The 24,835-nt window shown below is 41.4% G+C and overlaps 1 protein-coding gene across 3 annotated transcripts in view; it reads right to left on the bottom strand.

Moving 5' to 3' along the window:
- Positions 1-7,720: 7,720 nt before the first annotated feature.
- Positions 7,721-24,835, bottom strand: part of GTF2I (general transcription factor IIi) — a 73,117-nt gene continuing 56,002 nt past the window's right edge. For all 3 annotated transcript variants that reach the window (XM_044993819.1, XM_044993818.1, XM_044993820.1), the window contains 11 exons: positions 24,524-24,589; positions 22,693-22,876; positions 21,953-22,005; positions 20,571-20,681; positions 19,653-19,736; positions 18,675-18,858; positions 17,516-17,544; positions 13,839-13,940; positions 10,999-11,037; positions 10,365-10,440; positions 7,721-8,797 (listed from right to left, as the gene is read on the bottom strand). In XM_044993819.1, coding sequence (XP_044849754.1) covers positions 10,382-10,440; positions 10,999-11,037; positions 13,839-13,940; positions 17,516-17,544; positions 18,675-18,858; positions 19,653-19,736; positions 20,571-20,681; positions 21,953-22,005; positions 22,693-22,876; positions 24,524-24,589 — 911 coding nt within the window. In that variant the 3' untranslated portion in view covers positions 7,721-8,797; positions 10,365-10,381. The remainder of the gene's footprint in view (positions 8,798-10,364; positions 10,441-10,998; positions 11,038-13,838; positions 13,941-17,515; positions 17,545-18,674; positions 18,859-19,652; positions 19,737-20,570; positions 20,682-21,952; positions 22,006-22,692; positions 22,877-24,523; positions 24,590-24,835) is intronic.

Raw genomic sequence — 24,835 nt, 5'->3', positions numbered from 1 at the left:
GCATCTCCATCTCACCCTTGGGAGGTGCCCCTAAAAACGTCAGCCATGGATCTAGCCAGCCTTGCCACACCCTCGCTCCAATCCCCACCCACTAGATACTACCGGGGTTTAATCCCTGCCAAGAAAACCTGTATATGCCACCTAGACCAGCCTGGATTTCAGAGGAATCCCCTGTGCTCCGCTCACAATGCCAGACTTGGCAGCCAGTCCAGTTCTTTCCCCTCCTCCCACCTCTGTGCCCTTTTCCAGGCAGCACCCTACACACAGGATGAACTCTCAATGCCAGTTCAGTTGGCCACCTGCCTCTCGTTCAGAGATCTCTTCCCCAAGTCCACTCTGCTGCCCCTCAAGCAGCGAGCGCAAAACCATCAGGATAAAAACCCCGACAGTTATTCTGCCTATCTGGGGTGGGGTGGGCGGGTGGTGCACTTACATGGCCCCCATTATTGCAGTACCCAAGCGCTTCACAAACTTTAATGCGTTTATCCTCACACTACTTCATGAGGCAGGGCAGTGCTATCATCCCCATTTTAGAGCTGGGGAACTGAGGCACAAAGAGACTAAGTGACATGCCCAAGGTCACACAGGGAGTCTGTGGCAGGGGATTGAACCTAGGTTTCCCAAGGTCCCAAGCTAATCCCCAATCATTCTTCCTCTCTGGCCCGATTCCTGCCACCTGAAGCCTTGATCCCACAGTACGTGGCAGGGGAGTAGGCACCTGCACCCACATGCAGTCTCCCTGACTTTAGCGAGTCTCACAGTGTGGGTTGGGTTTCCGTATCGGGGCCTACATTTCTCTCTGCTGGATTTCCCCATGCACCCTCTCTTCTAATACAAGTTCTTTGGGGGGCAGGGACTGGCTTTATGGCTCTCTTGTACAGCACTGAGCACAACAAACGAAAAATAAAACCTTGGGATTATTCACCTGGGTCCAAAGCAGCCCAGAAAGGGGAGGAGGATTGCAACACAGGGCCTGCTTGGGGCTCAGACTTTGAGGAAGGTTACGAGGCACGTCCATCCTGTTCCCTCACCAACCACAAGCTGAGGCAGGAAGCGAGGAGCACGTAGCTGAAGGCTCTGCATGCCTCCCCGGCTTTTGTGAGAAGAAACAATGAGGGACCAGTTTCCAAGGAACTTGTGACAGCGGTGGTAGCAATAGTCATTTACTTCTAGTTCACTACACCCACCCTCAAGCAATGGGTGAGCTAATTGCCCCATATCTAGCAGCGGCTTAAGGGGAACACTATCAGGACTGGCTGCCTGCAAATCTGACAGATTGTAGCTGCAAAGTGACAAAAGCCTGTGGTTTTGGTAGTCTTGCTTATCATTTGTTACCTGACAGCCTGCTGGGGTAGCAGTAGAGTTTATGAGGCAACTTTATGGTGGGAAGGGGTGGGGGAGGTGTCACTCCACTGACACCCTAGCTACATTTGGCCCTATACCCTTTGCAGGCCTCCAGTCCCTGAAGGGAAACAACAAAAAGCCCTCAGCAGCTCTGCTCTTCTACCTAAGGGGGGTGGGGGGCAGGAGTTTACAGGCACTCCAGCTGATGTGTCTCCTTTTCCGTGCTGGGTTCTCTCCCCTCTCCCATACTAGAGCACCCTCTAACTTCATGAGTGCCAGAAATGATGCAAGGACCTGAAGGTAACCACCCCAGCATATTATCCCACAGAACAGCCATAGCTAAACAGGGTCTCTCCAGGCCGGACCAGGATCTCTTAAAATGAAGTTCTAAGCCGGGCTGAGCAGGCCCTGGCCTGGTAGTGGGCAGCAGAGAAGAGCTGGCGGTCTCTCTCTCTCTCTCTCTCTCTTCGCAAAGTGGCAGGGGCATTCTGAGCGGAGCGGCCCTGGCTTTGGAATTCACTCCTAACGCTTGCGCCAGAGCTCCAGCCTTTAAAACTGGCTGCAAGACGCAGGTCCACTGAGGCTGGCATTTTAACAGGCGGGGGATTCACCGTGGGGGGGGGGCAAGAAGGGGTCTCGTTTTGGAGCCCAAAGACCGGCCAGTGGTAACATTTGATTGAAATCTTTGCATTAACGCCTATTTTATAACAGCGGGTGTGCTGAGCAGCATCAGTACTGAGCAGATACTTCATAGCCTGGAGCCAGTTGTGTTTCTTTCCCCATTTCTGGGTTGTAATACAGAACACTGAAGGAAATGGCCAACCAAATAGGGTTTCCTGCCATAGCCTGGCTTGTTTAGAGCTCCGGAAGGAGCAGGATGAGCGCTTCTGTCCTTCAAGGGAACAACCCCACGTACCAACCACTCCTGCCTTCTAGCCCGCATGTATATGTGACAGTGATACCAATACATTTAACTAGCCTCTCACCTTCCCCTTGTTCCCCCACAGCAAAGAAAGAAGCTGCTTCCTTCCCTGATATCCCCCCCACACACTCAAAAGTCTGTGGTACCTGATGAAATGTTGGCAGCAGAACGGCGTCTCTCCCCGTTGCCTCAGCGAGTCCAGCTCTGTAGGCCAGGCACTCACTCCTCGGCACCTGCTGCCAGCAGGCCCCAGCTGGAGCCAATTTAGAATCTCAGGTGTGACAGTCAGCAGCCAAGTAGAACTCAGACAAGGAGGGTCCCGCTGCTGCACAACACAATGAATATTTATCACCTTGCATCAAACGTGAATCATCATAACCCATGTCCCCCAAGCCCAGTACTTTAGGGATCCACATATAAATAAGCCGCCTGATTTATCACAAGTAGGTAGGCAATGGTTGTAAATATAGCCCCCCCTAGGCTACCAGAAGACCTGAGTTTCAGGACTTGGGGGATGTTCAGAAAGCCATCCACGCCAGCAGTTGCTAGGGCTGTCTCATTATGTATGGTACATAATGTTTGTGTATTATTTTCCAGTTGAAAGCAATGTAACAGTGTAAATCAGGGGTCTCAAACTCAATATATCTTAGAACCAGTGCCCGTCCTCAAATCCTCCCAGCGGGCCAATAATGTCACTCATGCCACCCAGAACCCGCTCCCCCAAACTCTGCCCCACACTTGCCTAAGGCTCTGGGAGGGAGTTTGGGTGGGGGTGTGTGGTCAAGGGGGAGGGGGTGCAGGCTCTGGGAGGGAGTTTGGGGCAGGGAGGGGGTGTGTGGGAAAGGGGTGGTGGTGCAGACTCTGGGAGGGGGTAGAGGGTTGCAGTGCTTACCTGGGGCTCCTAGGCAGGGCGGGCCGGGGGGGCCTCTGTGCTCTACTGCCCCCAGGCACCGCCCCCACAGTGTCTTATTGGCTGCAGGGGTGCTCGGGGCAGGAGCAGTGGGCTGAAGCACAGCCCCGCCCCAGGCCACAGGGAGGGGCCGGCAGATGTGGAGTGAACAGGCAGGAATCTGCTCAGCTCCACTGCAGGGCTGGTGGTGGGCCCCAAGCCATTTAAAAATCACTCTGGGGACATGCCGGGGGGGTGGGGAGGAGCACCCAAGGGTGGCAGGTGGGGCCAAGGGAGAGACCTGGCCCCAAAATTGCTGGAGCCCTGCGGACCACATTGGGGAGGTTCTCAGGATGCAGATGGCCCACGGGCCAGCAGCTTGAGACCCCTGGTGCAAATGAAGCCTGAGATAATGAGAACAGACCGGATCCAGTAGAATCATGTATTGAACAAGCCTACCAAATACACAGAATATCAGGGTTGGAAGGGATCTCAGGTGGTCATCTAGTCCAACCCCCTGCTCAAAGCAGGACCAATCCCAATCTTGAGATGCAGAACAAAAATAGGGGAGGATGGAAGCAAAGGGTAAAGGAAGAGAATACCAAAGAGAAGGTACTTTCAGTAGACACAGTCCTGGCATTGTAAATGGGGAGTTCACACTTTGGTCTCGTCTGCATTACAGAAACATGCACTGGTATAAACACATCATCACTATAATTACCTGGGTGCAAATGCCTAATGCAGACAGAGGGCACCTTATGAAATGGAACCACAATGCTAAATCTGGGTATGTCGCACTGATGCAGTTCATCTAAAATTGGCACCACTGGCTCAAGTGCTCGCTCCTAGTAGCCAGGGCCTCAGGTTCTAATATCAAGTGACTCCCCCTGATGTTAGCTGCCAGGGTGGTGAGCAGGGTGAGAGAGGTCATCTTATGTAATAATGTGCCAGATCCCTCAGCTTTAGAAATCAGACCCCCCTCATTGAATTACACTCACAAATGATCAGAAGCTCAGCTTCCAATTTACAAAGTTTCCAGCCCTCATTGTTGCAGAGGAAAGCTTGAAAACATGATCCCTGAACACCACAACACAAACCAACACCAAACGGAATTCTTAAGATCTTTAAGCCAATCTTGTGATTTTAGGGAGTTTAACTCGTGATTTTTGAGCACTGGGAGTTGTCAATACTGAGCCACCAGAGACTGGCGCAGAGGTATGTACACATCAGCCTGCCTCCGTGAAAGGCAGATAACTGCGTTCTGTACTGCTAGCTGGGATGGCACCTTTATTATCTGGTTGCCACAAACCCGAGTACAGCTGCAGCTTCTTGCTGAATTTCAAGGGTATCCCTATAGGGCGTGCACGGCAGCAGTCTAGCCTGGTGTGGTAAAGATGTAGATAACTGCGTAAACATGGTTTCTTAGTGTTACTTTAAGAAGGGGCCTTCTTCCAAAGCATGCGACACACAATTTTACAACTATGCAATATTTCAAACGAATTCAACTTTATCCACCATTTTCATTGTATTTGATTTGATTTCTACTCTGTTAATAGCAGGTATTCTCATCATACTTAGAAACTAAAAGCATTTTTTCTACTGAAACCTGCTTTTGTATAATTGCAGCCTAAGTCCATGCCAAATTTAAACTGAATTGCAGAAAGTCACTGTGTGACTGGAAATTATTTAGTACCTTCCTTCCTGTTTCCCCACACTTTTAGCATGAGGCAAGAAATGAAACTAGACTTCTGGCTCTAATTGAGGCAAGATGCTTCTATAATGGGACATGAAACATACCCTCACTTCTTCTTCATTTGCCTCTCCGGCGCATGAGCAGTAGTTACTTTAAGTTGCAAAAAGATAGGAAGCAATGTAATTTGAGTAGAGCAAGTTTTCAAGGGAGCGATGATTCAGGCTGAAAAATAAACCAAACTAGTAATACAGTACGTAAGCAGACAGGCTATAGTTTTCAAACATAGGTGCATAAAGGCACCTAAAGTGACCTAATTTTTACAGCTCCCAAGCACCCACAGCTCCCATTAACTTCAGAGTTTTACATACTTCAGTGGAGACTACAGTGCCCACCAACTCTGACCAATCAGAAGGCTTATTTAGGCGCCTTTGTTTGAATTGTTTGCTCATAGGTTCTGAAGTCCATGTTAAGCGTATTCATTTGAAATTAACAGCTCTAATTAAGAAGGTATTGGCAATATCTAGAAGGGGGGTTTCAGACATAGTGCAGAATATTTTCATTCTATGTTTCCCCTTTCAGCCTTCAGTTATCTTGGGTCTGGGATCTGTCATAAGTGCTACACAGGCAGAAATACTTACCTCGGCTATGCAACTGACACTATGGCTGACAGCTTCCAACTGTATGGCCCCTTACTACAATTACATCCATCAGCTTTTGCCTATGCATGGACACAGACATTTAATATTCTGGACAATTAATGAAGTTATTAAAGACTGAATGCTGGAGCTTTAAAATCTTGTAGGATTAGAATTAGCCTCCCTTCTGTACTGATCCATCTGTAACAAGTTCTGAAACGTCTGGAAATTAGTATGAAACTCTGCTCTTGTCTGGTCCAAAGGCAATTTCTGTTTCTGTTTTTTAAGTTAAGGTAAAAACCTAATTCAATCCAGAATCACAGTGGCTTTGCTTATTTCACAGATGGCTCTAACGGCTGATGAAAAATTGTCAAAATGTGGTGGATGCCTTTCCTCCTGTCACCCAAAAGTGATGAGACAATGAAAAAATGAAATGGAGTGGCTGGTGCTCAGTTTTGTATCTGGGAATCTTCAAAGCTCCAGGGATGGACATGAACCCAGCAGCTGGATTGTACTCCAGTTAGCACTGAGCATTAACTGACACCTAGTGGCTAAGCATGATTGCAAATAAAATCCATGCAATGTTTTGAAGGTTAATTTCTCTTTCTAGAATTTTGAACCCTTAGACCATCAGGAACAAGACTCTTGTTTAGGTGAAAAGGACTCCCCCTCAGGAGGAGATGGAAATATTAAAGTGCGAGGCAGACTGTTCAGTATTTGTCTTCTATAAAAAATGTTCAGGATGCAGACAAGCATTTTAGAGCATGATCTTCCCTCAGACCCAAAAAGTGACATACCTCGTTGGAAATGATCGATTTTCCACACATGCTATCACACTTTCAGATGTTGACCTATTATAACATTATATATGGTGGATTTATATGCAATATCTGGATAGTACAAATTCATGCAATTACTTTGTCAGTATGACTTCTCTCTTGCATGTGACTCACACCTATTTGAAACAACCAAAGTGATCCTGTCCCTTTGACAGAGCAGTGTTGAAGACTGAATGATGTGTACAGACTTTCATACAGAACTGCCATAAGTCATCATATGGACAGATGCAATGCACATAATGCCAACTATTGCATTGGTTTTCCTTTTCAGTTCTTGTGTTGGAAGAGCATAAATTTCCCAAGTCTCCACAGCAAGCTGGATATAAATTCTGCAGTTTCCGTATTATCTGATTTTTTAAGTTCTATTGATTTTGTGCCACTCCCACATTTTGAGTATTCACTCTTATATAGATTATTCCATTAGCAATATATAAAAATGCATTGCTGAGAAAAGCTGGAAGGCTTAGTAGCTGTGGAGAGGGTAGTTTAGATTTTTGGCATGCAGGAGGCAGCTGAGGCATGCGCAAGGGATGCACCACTTCTCTCCTTCTGAGAGGCAGAGGCAGCGTTGACTCAAAATTTTTGAGTGGTACTTAAACTAGCTCCCCCTTCCAGCAACCCTTTAGCAACATCTGCCACACAAATGGCCGGTGTCCCAATATCTAGCACTTCAAACCATTATACAGAAGTACGTTAACTGAACACTTCTATTAGAATGATCGGCACTGAAATACTTAATGGTTAAATTCTGAAATGACATCAGAGGGTTCAGAGTTAACACACAAATCTAGCAGAATGGGGCAGTTCACATGCATTTGACTACAGTCCATCTACAGAATCGGGAAGGCAGCACATACATCTATTTCAATTGGATTCACATCTGGAAGGCTCTCTTTGCAACTACAAGAATTAGAAATGTAGAGTGGTCTTTTCAAAGGGGCTCAGCATGAACCTAACGCTGCTCCCATTGAAGTCAATGGTAGAACTTGCATTCATTTCACTGGGAACAGCTGGACCCACACTGAGCACTTCTGAAAAATCTCACAGGTTAATGATTCTACAGCTCTTGGAGGAGCATGACTGCAGCATACCTTGTGGCTTTAGAATTGCAGAAACCATGTGGTTCTGAAAAGACCTTGGCAGTGACTTTAAAATATTTCCTCTGCTATATATTCCAAGTTCATATACATACCAAATTGAACTAGATCCTTCAAAATAGTTTCCTCAAAGATGCAATAAAAAGAGACCTGTAAAGTTGGATGTGTGTCAAAAAGGCATGAATAGATTGTGTTTATTTAATCAGAATTTATAAATACGCTAAATCATATTTTACCTTTTTTTTTTTAAATTATAGCTAAAACAATTTGCTGCAAAATACATCAATTTATACTGCATGGGTAGTCGTGAAAACCATGAGAAATTTATTTCTTTCTGCAACCTGGAAATAAGATTTACCCATTTGTGCATAATGCAGTCATCCCCCAAAAGAAATTTTTACAATACTCCATATTTACTCTACAGAGCTTATCACATAGCCAGCATTTTACATCTCTTATGGTTCATTAAATTTTAAAACGCTTACATTTGTCTTTTACAAGATGTGGGGAGCAATCAGAAAGGACTACAGGTAACTTAACTCTCAACATACTAGGTCTTACAGCAGCTTAGTTGCTTAAGTGTCCATAACTGGTTCTAAACGAATTAAAGGGCATCATCCAGCAATTCTCATGTAAAACTCTCACATAAGTCAATGGGAGTTTTGCCTGCATTAGGACTGCAAGACTGGACCCTTCTCTTACATAAACCGTATGATGCCCTGATAAAACATACACTCTTTACTTTGAAATAATGGAACAAAATAGAAAAGGGCTCAATTTAAATTTGTTCCTCATCCACACACTGAGATACTGACCATTTTATAGTCCATTTTATTAATGCATACTAACGGTCAGGTGAACGAGTTCATCTTTTATTTATTTATGAAAAACATATGAATTGAGATAGATATCATAGGAAAAATTAGTTCAAATATACAGATAGTATTGTCCAATCAGCCATTAAGGAGAAAAAACCAAAAATCATTAATTTTTTTTCCCAAAAACAGAAAATTAATGAACTACTGTAGGTATTTTTCTTCATCGCAAAAGCTGAGATGCATCCAGGCACAGTACAATTCTACTTTACTGGGAAATGTAGACGGCCTCTAAATTCCTGTTGATTTTCTTAAAATCTGAATTAAACCTTGTCATTTTTTCAGCATTGCTGCCTCAAATTTAATCCTTATAATATATAATCAACCTTTCCAAATCTACAGTCACTCTTTGCTTTAAGTCAATTCACAGAACTGCTGAAAAAGTAGACATTTCTATCTAAAAGTACAAAAAGGGTTTGTATAGAAGGTACTTCTCTTATACAATTATATTACACAGCTCAGGACAGTCCCAGCAAGCTCTTCTCCGGACTGCATGCTTCTGACTAGATAGGAAAAAAGTACAAAGGTGAAGTTAGTTTCATTGCAGCTACGTATCCTACTATACATACTAACTACTTGAGACATTTGTGTACATCTCTTCAAGTCCTCATTTAGGCTATGATTCATGAAAGTACCCAAGCACATGCTCTCATGAATAAGAATGGGCTTAAGTATGTGCTTGAGTGCCCTCTTAAATCAGGGCTTTACCCAGGCATTTCACTTGATGTAAATTCTCTATTGAATCCATTAGGTGAGTACAATTGTAATGTAGCTAGAGTGACACAGAACTAGAGACCAAATCCTGCAGCCCTTACTCAGACAAAACTCCCACAAGCTTCAATGGGAATTTAAACCAAATGAAGTCTGTAGAATTTGGTTAACAGAACTTACAACAGACCTTTTTACATCGGTTAGGTTAAGTTCATCTTCCTGAAAATAAAGGATTATTCCCAACAGTTTCTAATGCTTTGTCCGGTCTACCTTAAATATTTTAAACGATGAAATTTCTACCATTGAAATACTACTTGATAGACTAACAGATCTCAGACATGGAAAATTTCTTATTGATATTCAACTTCAAATTATCAACTTTGTGATGAATATAGTCAACAGCATTTTCTTACTTGTAGAAAGGGAGATCATAGCACGAATGTACTAGACAAATACAACCCATCTTTAGGTCAATCAAGCTGACAGGTGTCTCAAAAATATCAAAGTTCAAAACTAAAAAAAACTTGGTCCAGAGCTTTAATAAATTCAAACTTCAAAAAAACTAGTGCAGATGTAATAATTCTTAATATTTAATATTTATTCCTGAATGGTTATTATAAAGTAAACCCAAAGAGTAAATTATAACTCTGCATATTTTTATTTGTTGGCATAACACTAACTAGTACAGTTTCAACTGCCACCAGAATCTTGTTATGAGAATGAGAAATGGAAAAACTAGATAAATAGTTAAACTAAATAAAATAAGATTTACCCTGAATGTTTGTCCCAAAACTTGAACTGAGATTGTTCTGAGGTTAAAAAAGTAAGAAACAAAACTTTTAAAATGAACAGCAATCTCATGTTGTTGTTTTTTTTTTTTAAATCAAAGCTAATTATTCCACCATGTGTTTCTCAAATTCAGGCAATATTAAAAGGAAGAAATACCATGCTTAATTACAATTTTCAAGTATATAGGCTATACCAACAACAATAATATCCTTTGCACCCAAGCATGTCAAAACTCTTTACAAACATTAATGAATTAAGTCTTAGAGCTCCTTAGGCATGTAATCATAATCCATTTTTATTTATAGGTACTACTATGGCCTTATCAAACTAGTATCTGAATGCTTCACAAGCTTTAATTAATTAAGCTGCATACTACCTGGGTGAGCTACAGACAGACAAAGTGACTTGCATAAAGTCGCAGACCAAGGCAATGACAGAGCCAGTAATAAAGCTCTAATCTCCTGAAATCCAGCCTTGTGCCTTAGCCATATGATGAGCATTCCCTACAAAGGGTGTAAAAATACTATTCCCTAATAACTATTAATTTTGACAGATACTAAATTATTTTACCCTAATATTGATAAGGTCTACCACGTTGGATCTGGCTCCTGTTTTATTTGAGAACTTTCTTCCGTTTCTGCTACATCTGTTGAAAAAGAAACAAGAATCTTTTCGACCAAAGTTTCATTAACATTAATGACAGTATTGCACTGGAAAAGTTGATAACTGCTGACTGAATATTAAGAAAACATCCATGTATCTTTTAAAATTCAAATAATGAAAATGATCAAATAGCAAAAAGGCACTCAAAATGGTGCAATTCTATGGAAATTATTTTTTCTCTGGTGATGGCAATCATGGGAAAAACTGCTTTGAATAAAGACAGAAATCATTTAGGACATAAGCCATCACTCAAATGCACAGCTACATAAAGTCATGACTTATTAAGAACAACAGTTCATAAACTTCATTGTAAAACAGTCTGAGTAATAAATTTTTACTGCAGAGTAAATATCATATAGTGACTGTCTGATTATCATGCAAACCAACACTTCATGCAGAACCAGGAAGGGAAACAAAAGAGAATTACTTGTGTTTTGATTAAAAACCACTTTGTCTTTTTAATTTTATTAGAAGTGATGCAACCTTATTAAAAAATCACCAAAAATACATAGTTTTTATAATAGCTGACAACTTCACTTACCTTCTACAGATACTTCTATTTGGCTTGGTTCAGCTGGCTCTTAAATGATAAAAATATATAATAAAATTAATAAACATGTAGTTTAAACAATGTGCATAAGATAAATATTATAGCAAGTGCCCTTGGGAAAGTTAGTGAATATTCTCTCCTATGATCAGTTTCAAATATTGTGTCCAAGATACAACTGTGACCTGCTGAAGATAATTACAAAGTAAAATCTGATGTCCCTTTTTAAATGAGAAAAGCCATCACCACTTCCCTTCAGAGTATTAAGTGAGATTCACTGCTCTGTACATATGCATGAGTCTTAATGGATTGTAAAAAACTCATTATGCAATGGTGTGCCTAAGGGTGCATGAATGGAGAACACAGAGCTTGGTCTAATATTAAAACTAACTAAATATATACCTTAACATCAACAAAACAACAGCTTCAGGGTCATAGTTATGTCATCTTACATGTGGGAAGAAGGGACCTCTTTAAAGTAGTTTCTAAGCAGGGTTTTCTATTAGAAAGTGTATAAGCAGGGTGGATTGATTTAAATCAGCAAGTGGAAAGACTTGATTTTAATCACTGATTTTAATCAACTTTTCCATCTGTACTAAAGAAAGGTGCATTCTGATTGGTTGATATAACCATTAAAACATGTTAATTTACAGCTAAATAGAACTTTTAGCAAAAACGTACCAAATCTAGTGTATCTACAGGGATACACTATAACTATATACTTTTATTTAAGCAATTATATAGCATAATTTTCAGATTCTTGTTAAATTCCACTTGCGGTCCTAATGCAGCTTGATAACAATCATGAGAAAAACATTAATTACCTAATAAATAAGCAATTTGTCATTCACTTTTTTCTGACATAATAAAGTTTTATTATGTTAGAAAAAAGTGAATGACAAATTGCATATTTATCAGATAATTAATGTTTTGCTCATGATTGCTCATGATTGTTATCAAGCTGCATTAGGACCGTAAGTGGAATTTCAATACACGGAACAGCATAAAAATTTATTCTTTTTAAACAAAACTGAAAGATCCTTTTGTTTCCAAAACATGTTTCAAATTTACAACTAAATGTTGATTAAACAGAGGGATTAACTGCAAACAGTGAATTAAACCAATTATTTCAAGTCAGCCTGGGAAAGTTTTAACATATGCCTAAGCGAAAGTGACTGGAACTTAACTAAGTCTCTTGAAAATAAATCAGACTCCTAAGTTACTTAGACCACCCTACTGTGCCAATAAGCTTGACCTCAAAAGTTAGAAGTAGGGGGAAAGCACCTTTCTTTATACAGAAAAGCAGCCTTTAACTCAAAGCTTTTGATAAAGACTCATGGATTCAGCATATTTATTTTTATTTAATTGTCTGAGATTACAAGTAGTTCAGGCCTTATATGTATTAAATTCAGATTTCATTTTACACAGATTTTTAAAAAGAAAAATATTAAAATTTAAATGATTAAAAAATCCATTTTTAAATCAATTTTTATCTACCCAGTGTATAAATTGTCTGTCTTTTCCATATAATCAAGTGCTGGCAAAGCTTCAGGATTTTTTTTAACCAATGTAATTAAGTGTTTATGGGCTCTTAGATATGCTTGACTGTAAGCAGTTCTCACTAGTTGCCATTCCTGTAGCTCAGGGGTAGGCAACCTATGGCGCAGGGGCCGAAGGCGGCACTCGAGCTGATTTTCAGTGGCACTCACACTGCCCGGGTCCTGGCCACCGGTCTGGGGGGCTCTGCATTTTAATTTAATTTTAAATGAAGCTTCTTAAACATTTTAAAAACCTTATTTACTTTACATACAACAATAGTTTAGTTATATATTACAGACTTATAGAAGGAGACCTTCTAAAAATGTTAACACGTATTACCGGCACGCAAAACCTTAAGTCAGAGTGAATAAATGAAGACTTGGCACCCCACTTCTGAAAGGCTGCTGACCCCTGCTGTAGCTCTGGCTTGCAAATATAATAGAGGAGTCAGCATTTTCCTCTGTAATTACAGCTCCTGCAGTAGTGGTGAGTTGCCCCTTAGAAGTCAGAGAGTTTATTAGCTGGCCCTGTTTCTTCGTCTAGGATCTCACTTCTCAACAATTATGGTCTAATCCCACTATGTGGAGAAGTCTATTCTATTCAAAGACATAATTTGGGACACCAGTTTTTCAAAATGGACATCAAAAATGTATTCGAAACTTCAAATTCACTTAAAGCCAAAAGGAATATTGCTTACCTACAACTAGTTAATCACTCAGTAGTGTAAATACAATTAACTCTGCTAAATTCTTTGTGAAGATTTAGATATATGAACAGCATTGCAGATACACAAGCAATTACTGTGCTGCAGAAGATATGAACGGTGACTATAGGGACAGGATAAAGAGAGATCTCACTGCCTTCATCCTAACGTATTGCACCCACATTTGTTCCTTGAAAGTAATGGTCTAATCGGTTTGGTTAAACTAAGATCTGACCAAAGTATGCTCAGACTTTTGAACTAAACACAAACACAGAAGGAAGGAAGGGCTTTTTATGCTGCCTCTCATTCTTCCTGCTTACTGGTGACATTAAAAAAAAAAAAATCAAAGTCAGAGAACTAACAAAAAACCCAAAATTAAAAAGGGAGCAATGTTTCTTCCTACTCAGATTTTAAAATCCTTAATTACCAGCGCGTACACTCTTTCAAAGTAAAATCTGGAATATCATCATCATCAGCCTTTGCATGCCTTGAATACAGCGTATCATCGGGCAACAATTTCATTAGTTAGCAAGCCCTATAATCTGACTCCTATCACCCTTCAAAAAGAAATTTATTACACCTCTATATTCACCTTGTACTACTGGTGCTGGTGCCGGAGCCGGAGCTGGAGCCGGAGCCGGAGCTGGTGTTGGTGCCTTGGCTGGTGTTTCGGATTCAGTTTTCTCCATCAACTCTGAGAGAATAAATATGGTCAATTGATTAGATTTAAAAAGGCCCCTCAAACAGTTAAATAGCATTTATATTTTATTGTACGTTCAACCCTGTGAACCTGTTCCATAAACAAGTTATATTCATAGTAATTGAATAATATACCCTCTTCTACTCAATACAAGTGTTTTCCACTTCTCTTCCCTCAGAACCTAAAGATTCGTTATAATCCCCTGCGCTAACATCACTCTTTATAATGCTAAACAAGACTGGTTTTCAAAGGATAGTATAAAACGAATGGCAAGACCACTAATATTATTGAAGCAACAGACAATTCTCTCTGAATCTAGACACCTCAGATTGCCTTGACCATTGAGGACCTGATGGCAGACATTTGTATGGGAACGAAATAGGACTTGATCCTATTATCAATATCCTTCCAGTGGTGGAAGAAAATCAAGTGTCTCTCAGCTGCTCTCAATTACCAATGATGTGTTATGCTATTGACTCCTGCAGTTATATGTAGCAGTGGACAGGGTTGCTCTTAAGTGGGTCCTTTCTGCCCCTCAGACATTTCTCCGGAACCCCTGGCAGGAATTGCTCTTCTGAATGGAGGGCTCTTGCAGATGGTGACACAGGCTATATGGGGCCAATGGGAGAGTCAATGAGAAGATCCTGAAGGCACTCTAGTCAGTAGAGCACACCGCCACTTCCAGCTGATGCAGTTGAGCATCTTACCCAGTGTAAAGGGGAGACTGGGCAATGGATGAGAGCTGGCTGGCTGAGGCTCAATCCAGGTAAGATTAAAGTAATGGTGGTAGGGGTTTGCCAATGGCTCAGTGCCTGACAAGGGATCTAGACTGTTCTCAGTGGTTCCAGATGACAGAACAAGAAGTAATGGTCTCAAGTTGCAGTGGGGGAGATTTAGGTTGGATATTAGGAAAAAAAAATTCACTAGGAGGGTGGTGAATCACTGGAATGGGTTCCCTAAGGAGGTGGTGGAATCTCCTTCCTTAGAGGTTTTTAAGGTCAGGCTTGACAAAGCCCTGGCTGGGATGATTTAGTTGGGAATTGGTCCTGCTTTGAGCAGGGGGTTAGACTAGATGATCTCCTGAGGTCCCTTCCAACCTTGATATTCTATGATTCTAAGGGATGCTGTGTTACCAGTAAAAGGTTCTATAACCATATAAATAAGAAGAAAACAAATAAAGAAGTAGTGAGACTGCTAAACACTGAGGATGGAGTGGAGGGTAAGGATAATCTAGGCATGGCCCAATATCTAAACAAATACTTTGCCTCAGTCTTTAATGAGGAGCTTAGGGATAATGGTAGGAGGACAAATGGGAATGAGGATATGGAGGTAGATATTACCACATCCGAGGTAGAATCCAAACTCAAACAGCTTAATGGGATGAAATCGGAGGGCCCAGATAAGCTTCATCCAAGAATATTAAAGGAACTGGCACATGAAATTGCAAGCCCATTAGCAAGAATTTTTAATGAATCAGTAAACTCAGGGGTTGTACCGTACGACTGGAGAATTGGTAACATAGTTCCTATTTTTAAGAAAGGGGAAAAAAGTGATCCGAGTAACTATAGGCCTGTTAGTTTGACATCTGTAGTATGTAAGGTCTTGGAAAAAAATCTGAAGGAGAAAGTAGTTAAGGACATCGAGGTCAATGGTAATTGGGACAAAATACAACATGGTTTTACAAAAGGTAGATCGTGCCAAACCAACCTGATCTCCTTCTTTGAGAAGGTAACAGATATTTTTAGACAAAGGAAACGCAGTGGATCTAATTTACCTCGATTTCAGTAAGGCATTTGATATGGTTCCACATGGGGAATTATTAGTTAAATTGGAAAAGATGGAGATCAATATGAAACTGAAAGGTGGATAAGGAACTGGTTAAAGGAGAGACTACAACGGGTCATACTGAAAGGTGAACTGTCAGGCTGGAAAGATGTTATTAGTGGAGTTCCTTAGAGATCGGTTTTGGGACCAATCTTATTTAATCTTTTTATTACTGACCTTGGCACAAAAAGTGGGAATGTACTAATAAAGTCTGCAGATGACACAAAGCTGGGAGGTATTGCTAACACAGAGAAGGACCGGGATATCCTACAGGAAGATCTGGATGACCTTGTAAACTGGAGAAATAGTAATAGGATGAAATTTAATAGTGAAAAGCGAAAGGTCATGCATTTAGGGATTAATAACAAGAATTTTAGTTATAAATTGGGGATGCATGATCCGAGGAATGGAAAACCTGTCTTATGAAAGGAAACTCAAAGAGCTTGGCTTGTTTAGCCTAAGCTAAAGAAGGTTGAGGGGGGATATGATTGCTCTTTATAAATATATCAGAGGGATAAATATTAGAGAGGGAGAGGAATTATTTAAGCTTAGTACCAATGTGGACACAAGAACAAATGGATATAAACTGGACACTAGGAAGTTTAGCCTTGAAATTAGACGAAGGTTTCTAACCATTAGAGGAGTGAAGTTCTGGAACAGCCTTCCAAGGGGAATAGTGGGGGCAAAAGACATAACTGGCTTTAAGATTAAGCTTGATAAGTTTATGGAGGGGATAGTATGATGGGATAGCCTAATTCTGGCAATTAATTTGGCGACTGATCTTTGATTATCAGCAGGTAAGTATGCCTAGTGGTCTGTGATGGGATGTTAGATGGGATGGGATCTGAGTTACTACAGAGAATTCTTTCCTGGGTGCTGGCTGGTGAGTCTTGCCCACATGCTCAGGGTTTAACTGATCACCATATTTGGGGTCGGGAAGGAATTTTCCTCCAGGGCAGATTGGCAGAGGTCCTGGAGGTTTTTCGCCTTCCTCTGCAGCATGGGGCACGGGTCACTTGCTGGAGGATTCTCTGCAGCTTGAGGTCTTCAAACCACAATTTGAGGACTTCAATAACTCAGACATAGGTTAGGGGTTTGTTATTGAAGTGGATGGGTGAGATTCTGTGGCCTGCATTGTGCAGGAGGTCAGACTAGATGATCATAATTGTCCCTTCTGACCTTAAAGTCTATGAGTCTACCAGAGGTACTGTTTTTCAAATGAGGCTTAAAACCAAGGTCATGACTATTTTAGATAACTGAAAATACCTGAGCATTTTTCACAATATTTGGGTGACCTGGCCAAAGTCCTAATTGGATAATTACATTCTGTCTCCCTAAATTCTCAGCTGAACACGTAATTTTTCACTCCAATGCCTTTGTGTGGCTATTGAAAAGCTCCTGCATGTCAACTGCTATTGAAATGCAGCCACACCTGAGGTGAAGAGAATCTTGTATGAGTCTGACTGACTTCATCATGTTTCTAACATGCTCTGGGATCCTGCAGGATGAACCGCGCAAGTTCTAAGCTAGCACTGAGCTCATGTGATTTTGTAAGTCAGGCCCTCCTATAAATAAACCAAGCATCTTTAGATTTCCTGACTAAGTACTAATGAAATAAGTTGTCCATATTTAGCAGTTAATGATTTGGACCTTCTGCCACCCTTGGATAATGCTACAATCATCTAGCATGCCCTGTGGAGTAATATATGAGTAGAACTGAAAGTGACAAAAAATGGAATACTTACGGTTGTTAATCACAAGTCCTGGAAACGGTCTGCGTGGAAAAAAAAAAAAGAATACTTAATGTTTCTAAGATCACTTTTATTGTAAATCTTTCCCTCTTATGGAGGGCCTCACCTGAGGATTCATAACAGAGCACAAAGTAAAAGGAGGGACTGCAATATACTAGCATAGTTCCGCCTGGAGCAGAGTGGTTTATCCAGTAGACTGTGTCAATTTTACATCGATACGAAGGTGCAAGTCCTTCCTTCAAACAGTTGCTAAGAGAATCAAATCTTCACTTGGGGCCAAATACTGCATGTTTTTATACCGATCAAGACTCAAGCTCAAAATCAATCTTGATTAAGAGCTGTAAAATTTGGACCTCTCTAAATTGACTTCTTAGAAACTCCTTGCTAGCTAACAGAACTGCTGGATTTGATCCCTTGTAAACCAGAATAAAATCTAAGTGTTTATGTTTTCACTTTCTTGATTCATCATCTGTATAGATTCCAAAATCTCATTTATTCCACTGTATAAACAAAACCATTTATTACTTGATTAAACTAACTTCCAGGATAATAATCATATTTTATCAAAAGACAGTACCTGAACTGATTTTAAGAGGGATACATTCTCAAGAATGTTAGGCAAAACAGTAAACTGAAAATCTTAAACTTCAGGAATCCAATCATGTACTCACGACTTTTAAAACATAGCCATGCTGATCTGGAAATTTAAAATACTACAGATACACAATTTACTGTTAAGAGCAAACAAGCTTGTGGACCTAGAAATTCTGTTGTGCAAAGGAAAGAACTCGCAATCTAACAGCCTTGACAGCAAAGTCCATAACTGTTTGTATCGTGATATGCTGTACCATAGGAGCAGTTTTCAACTGGTGTGCTAGAAATCACTTACAAGTCAATGTAATCAATGTTCCTATGTATACCTCCTCCCAAGAATTTTCATGTTAATGCTGTGCACCCTCAATTATTTGAATTTAAAATAATCTCAATTGCTTGTTATTCAAAACAGAGTCGATACCTCCCCACATTATTATGTTGAAGATTTCCTCAATTTTTTGAAACACTGATTTTTCCAAAAGTATTGGCTATTCTCATGACATCTGGATAATCATGGTTACATTATATAACCAATGACAGTAAAACAACAGTCACATACCGAATGACAGTAAATTTGATAAACTCTGCTGATTCCAAAATCCTTCTCATGGAGCTGATTTCCAGATAACTGGGAGCTTTAAATGCCACTCCAGGAGGCATTCCATCCACCACCACACAGCCAGGGTTTATGGTGATTTTTCTGTACGGGACTTTCACAGGGAAATTCATACCGATTGCTTCACCTAAATAAGAGACGTTGTGATTTGAACTGTGACCCAAGTCTACAAATCTCAGTTTACAAATACTCAGGGCAGTAAGAAAATCAAGTGATGTGAAAACGAGCATTTAAAATAATCTCAAGTGCTATAACCTTAAAATGCACTTGCCATTTAAAACATTACACAGGGTAATTTTCAAATGAACTGTGTTCCAAGCTGCACTCATGAAGATTACGGTTCGTGAGAGTCACTAATATCCAAGTATCACAGTTCTATATATAAAGGACTAAAATTTAGGTTTTATAAAAATTAATTATAGAAAAGAATACTCAAACATTTTCATGAAAGGAAGAAGTGTGTCCTCTCACAATTAAAGCAACACAGCCCATTGCTAGTCAAGGACCAACAAAAAGAAACTAAGGAAGCTGATTTCATCGTCCAAGCTGAACACAGTATAAAAAGTAAAGAAAAACTGAACAGTGAAAGGGTAAATAAGACTTCAAAAACTTTCAAGCTTTAACATTTTAAGGTGTTAACTGATCAGGACTGTGTAGCTTTAAGCAAATTCTGGGTTTACACGTAAAATATTTATTAATCTAAAATCACAGGGATTTCTCGGTTTAAAAAAACAAAACAATTTAGCCCTCAAACTAGATTTCTGTGGAAGCTGGCGCATATAATTACAGATTAAAAAATTACACATTGGTTATATATACAGTGTAAAAACGTCAACTGTAAAGGTTATACTTATTTAAAACCAAAATGTAAATCAGTGGTTACTTTGAAAGCTATTTCAAATCAGAAATAAAAGCAATTACCAAACTTCCTGCTGAAGAGGTCATTTACTTGTTCTCTCAGTTGTCGAGCCTTTTCTACTTTTGATAATCTTTCACTTTCATCATCTGAAAGAAATTGTTAGTGTCAGGATTTAGAGGGGTTATTCTTCTTAAACTAGTGCAGTACTGACTGCACAAGTGCTTATTTAAAACAAGAATAGATATTTGCTTTATTAAGCACCTAGTAATCAGAACAAAAATAGGCCTTTTCACTGTTTTTTTGGTTATCGCAGTAATGGAGGATTTTGTAAATATGCGAACTATAAAAAGTAGCAGTTTTAAACAAGCCTGAAAATGATTTCAAAATATTTACAATGTTAGATTTATTAAAGGAGAAAATTTATTGAATAAACCCATTATTTACAAATCATGATTTAAGTAAATGTGGTGACAGTGTAAGACTGGGGACTGAAATCCTCTATTTAGCCACAATGCAAGCCTCCTCACACTGCCTAACCAGTGTAATTTATCCCTGAGCTAAAGTGACCACTTCTGGGGAAGAGAATCTCCATGATCATTTAATCCTAATTGTGTCTACTGAGACTGCCAACAAGGCGGCAAATTAATGCTTAATTTAGCATATGATGGGGTGGGGGTGGTGCAGATGTGATCACCTGCAAATGGGAACTGAACGGAGATTCATTTTTCTGCAGATTTCACCAAGTAGTACACAATCATAAAAAGTTTAAAAAACCATCAGTGTGACAACAGTGCAGACAAAGGCCACTTAAGAGAGGCTATTAAGTGATACTCTTTGTAGGCTATACTATATATAAGACAGGATGGGTCAAAGGGCAAATCAGGATGGGGGGCAGGTGAGAACATTAAGCAAAGAGCTCCTGCCATGAAGAATGAGAGCTATAAACAGTAAGCAGCAGTAAAATCAGAACACCCACCTACCTGGTATAGTCACTTGAATGATGTTAAGATCTTCAACCCCTGCGGCTGTGTTCACCACTGGCTTTGTTGTGGTGCTTGTTGTATTTGATGTATTGGATGAACTGGTTTTTCCTTAAATCGAAACAGGAATTTAAAGTATGAGCAAAATGGCTGAAGATGGGCTAATACCTTTCTAGCATATATAAAATATATATATATATATATAAAGCGAAATTTCCAAACGGACTTAGTCTAAATGCCTAAGTCCCTTGACTGTCAATGACACAGGCTCCGAAGTGCTTAAGTCATTACTGAAAATGGGACTTCACTTCTGAAAGTTTACCCTTCAGCTATTTCTTACAAACTACCAAAATCAAGAGAAAGGGTTAATTTATGTTACAAGGGCCTCTTTTTGTTTGCCTAGCAGGTTTTCCAATGATATTTTATTTTTTAAAAAGAATGTGTGGATGTTTTCATGTTTTGGTCAAAGCAATAAACTAGAGCACTCAACTTCTAGTAACAGTAGTAAAACATATTGATCAAAAGAACGAATAGTGGAATATTAAATTCTCGCCCACATAAGAAATCTTTCATAGCTGTCTTTAATGGAGCTATGCCTACAACAACTGAGGATCTGGTCCAATATGTTTCCTGCTCTCACTGACACTACCTTTACACTGGTGTAACGTCACTAACTTCAATGGAGTAACCTTGGATTTAAACCACTGAGAGTAGCATCAGGTCCAATGAATGCCCCCCAGAAACCTGACTTCTTCTATGGAATCCCTGCTTTATGTCACAGTTTGGGAGTACAGTACGAGCCATTAACCAGTACCTCAATCCTTTTCATCTGATTGACACAGGGACTTTTACAGCTCCTTCCACTTTGCTCCCTTGTCAAAGCGGCATTACAAGTTGGAGTCGGGGCAAAGGGGCTCCTCACATCGTGTGTGTATGCGCGCGCGCGTGTGTACACACGCACTCCAGCACTGTAAAGCTTTAGCTGAGCCACAGCCTTCTACTGCGTTAAAGGAGGTACTGTAGCAGTCAGTGCAAAGGGATCTGAGACCTTAAGTGTGCTAGATTATACAAAGCTGATTGATAAACAAGAAAGCCATTACTGAAGCTGAAATGCTGAGTTGAGGAACTAGATAGAAGTCAAGAAAATGTAACAGCTTTACAGCTCCTCAGAGTAGGGACATATCTTCATTATAGAGGTGTATCAGTGGCACCATAGTTAAGGCTGTGTCTTGATTTCTACTTGGATAAGACTTCACGGTATATTCACTGGAAAGTTTTCAGGAATTGTTTTACACTGGGCAACATTCCTGAAGTGTTATAATCTTTAAAAGCAGCCCAAAACAGATTCCCCATCCAAACTCCTTAGCTGTCATAAAACTTACTCTGGGGACTTTTAGCAGAGCTTTCCTTAATCGCTGCCTCGAACATCTCAGGCCTGCAGATGAACAGATTTGAACATTTCATATAGAACAGTAAAATTACACTCAATCCATCATTTCCATCCAACAGCAAAAGAAATACTAGCTGTCAAAACTGAGTGGTGAGGAGAGGGAGAGCAAAGTTAATACAATAATGCTAGTCAGGTTGTTACACAAAGTTAACAAGATGACTGATCATTTTGGTTTTCTACCGTCACCACAGTACAGCTGTCAAATCCCTAATATCTTAATGTTTTTACTCTAAAGATCAGGGGTCGGCACCACCATGTTGCACGACGGACACTTGACAAAATTCTGAAAATCAGAGTTTTTGTCATTCATCAGACGTCTGATTTAACATCCTTACTCCTTGCTGTAGTGTTGGTGACCTTTTAGGTACAAATGACGTAACTACAAAGCCTGCAGCTCCCACTAAAGGGGAAATGCAAACTCAACATTAAAATCGAAATACGCCCAGAACCGTGTGCTGCTCCCCATTAAGCAGGCTTTGAGGAGCATTCAGCATAGAAAAAGGTTAACATATCCTTCCCCAGATCTGAAAAATCCTCTGGCATTTCCTGGTTTGCTAGACATTTCCGTATATATACTAGTGTGGTTAGTGGAGGAATCTAGCACTTTTCAGGGCTTAACTTTGTTTTTTAAGCTTTGCAGGTCATTTCCATTGACACACACAGTTCTCTTACTTTTTTATGATAAATTTTATCTTAGATTTGTTTCGCAGGATCTTCTCCAATCTTGGAATGCCAAAAGTAGATGGTCGGCGGAATGGCACCCCCTCAGGTAGTCCTTCCACATAGAAATCCTCTGGGTAGGATTCGAATAACGCAAATGGGACCTTGACAGGATCTTTAAGCCCCAGAGCTTCCCCTGAAATGAAAGAGAGCATGTAAATTACAAAAATAGTATTTTATCCTGAAGAAGGGAGTTAAGTTTCCAGCATGCTCCTCTGATACCTTCCACATACACACAATGGGAAAATCTCAACTCTGCAGTAAATCAAGCAAGCAAGCACCTCTTCCTGAGAGACTGTCTGAGTCCCTAACAGCACAGCTCCTCTTGCAGCCATGTTGTCCGGCTGAGACACAAGGAGGTACATGGCAATATGGAACTAATGGGTCTCTGGTGGACCACAGGACATCTGTGGATTTTTTAAGCCAAACCCCTGCACTACTCCATTTCCAGCCTTACATGGAAAACTTAGGGGTAATCCGATAGTTTGGAATTTTCAATCTGCCATATGAAAATCAAGCTCAGGGGAGATAACAGGGCCCAGAGTTTGAAAGGCTACTAGAGTCTTTCAGAATCTGTGTATGAACAGCACCATCAGACACAACATACATGCCTAAATAAGTAATCTCATCAAGCTCTAAAACAGGGGTGGGCAAACTTTTTGACCTGAGGGCCACATTGGGGTTGCAAAACTGTATGGAGGGCCGGGTAGCAAAGGCTGTGCCTCCCCAAACAGCTTGACCCCTGCCCCCATCCACCCCCTCTCACTTCCCGCCTCCTGACTGCCCCCTCAGGACCCCTGACCCATCCAACCCCCGGTGCTCCTTGTCCCCTAACCACTCCCTCCCAGGACCCCCACCCCTAACTGCCCCCCAAAACCCCACCCCCTATTCAACCCCCCTTCTCCTAGTCCCCTGACTACCCCCCAACCCTTATCCACACCCCCGCCCCCTGACAGGCCACCTGGGACTCCCATGCTTATCCAACCCTCCCCCCCCCCAGTTCCCCATCCCCTGACAGGAGGCTGGATGGAAAAAATGTGAAAGGGAAATGGATGGTGGAGATTAGGAGGAGATATGGAAAGGGGGCTAGAAGGAGAAGGTTAGGAGGAGGGATGGAGGGAGGAGGGTCGGGCAGTTGCTCCGGGCCTCTCGCTTGGCGGCAGCTGTGGTGGGTCCGGGGCACTGTAACCCGAAACCTCCCGCCCCTGAGTGCAGCGGAGGAAGGAGGAAGCGGCTCGGGCCGGCAGTGAGTGTGTCCCACACCAAGGGGGGAGCGCTCCGGTTTGTTCACTGGCGCTTATGGCAGCTGCAGGGGGGGCGGTGTCTGTGCCTCCTTTGCGGGGCTCTCCCGGCCCCGGGTGGGATCTCGCTGCCCCCTGCTCCTGCGGCCTCCCCGGCCCCACCCTTTCCCGAGACTTTGCCTCCCGCACCAGCCTTTGTGTGCGGAGGAGGGACAAGCCCGTGCCGGGAGGGAGGCTGGATTTTAGGGCAGAGGAGCAGCCGAGCGCTGCATCTCTGATTGCAGAGCCGGGGGGCCCAGCCAGCGGCGGCGGGGGGGTGTCCTGCTTCTCGCGAGCCCTGCGAGCTGCCCAGGTCCCGATCGGGGCCGCTGCGCCCGGGACAGGCGCTGCGATTTCCCGTGTCTCCGTGCAGCGCGGGCGGGCTGGGTCAGGAGCTCGGGGGCCGGGCAGGACAGTCCCGCGGGCCGGATGTGGCCCGCGGGCCGTAGTTTGCCCACCCCTGCTCTAAAAGGTACGTTTTAAAAAAAGGTTGACATGCTTACCACATTTTTCATTAAAAAGATTTTCAACTTTTTGTTTTAGGTCAGTAATTTTGGCATTCCAAGCCTCTGTCAGGAAATCAGAAGAGTTAAATCAGCATTTGTATATTTGTATTGAGCAAAAAATCTGTCTAGGAATTGTGTATGTATATAAAAAAAAATATTTACAACAATTGTTTACTGATTAATATGAAGTCAAAAATGAACAAAATGGCTATTACACACTAAACAGCATTGAACCATTCCCTCTAATCCTAACTCATACCCACTATTGAGACTCTTCTCCTTGAAGCTTTTCAAAAGATCTCAGCTAAT

The sequence above is a fragment of the Mauremys mutica genome, chromosome 19 (assembly GCF_020497125.1).
Source record: "Mauremys mutica isolate MM-2020 ecotype Southern chromosome 19, ASM2049712v1, whole genome shotgun sequence".
NCBI classification, from domain to species: domain Eukaryota; kingdom Metazoa; phylum Chordata; order Testudines; family Geoemydidae; genus Mauremys; species Mauremys mutica.
Note: the sequence above shows the minus strand (reverse complement) of the source record. Positions and strands in the feature narration are given on the sequence as shown.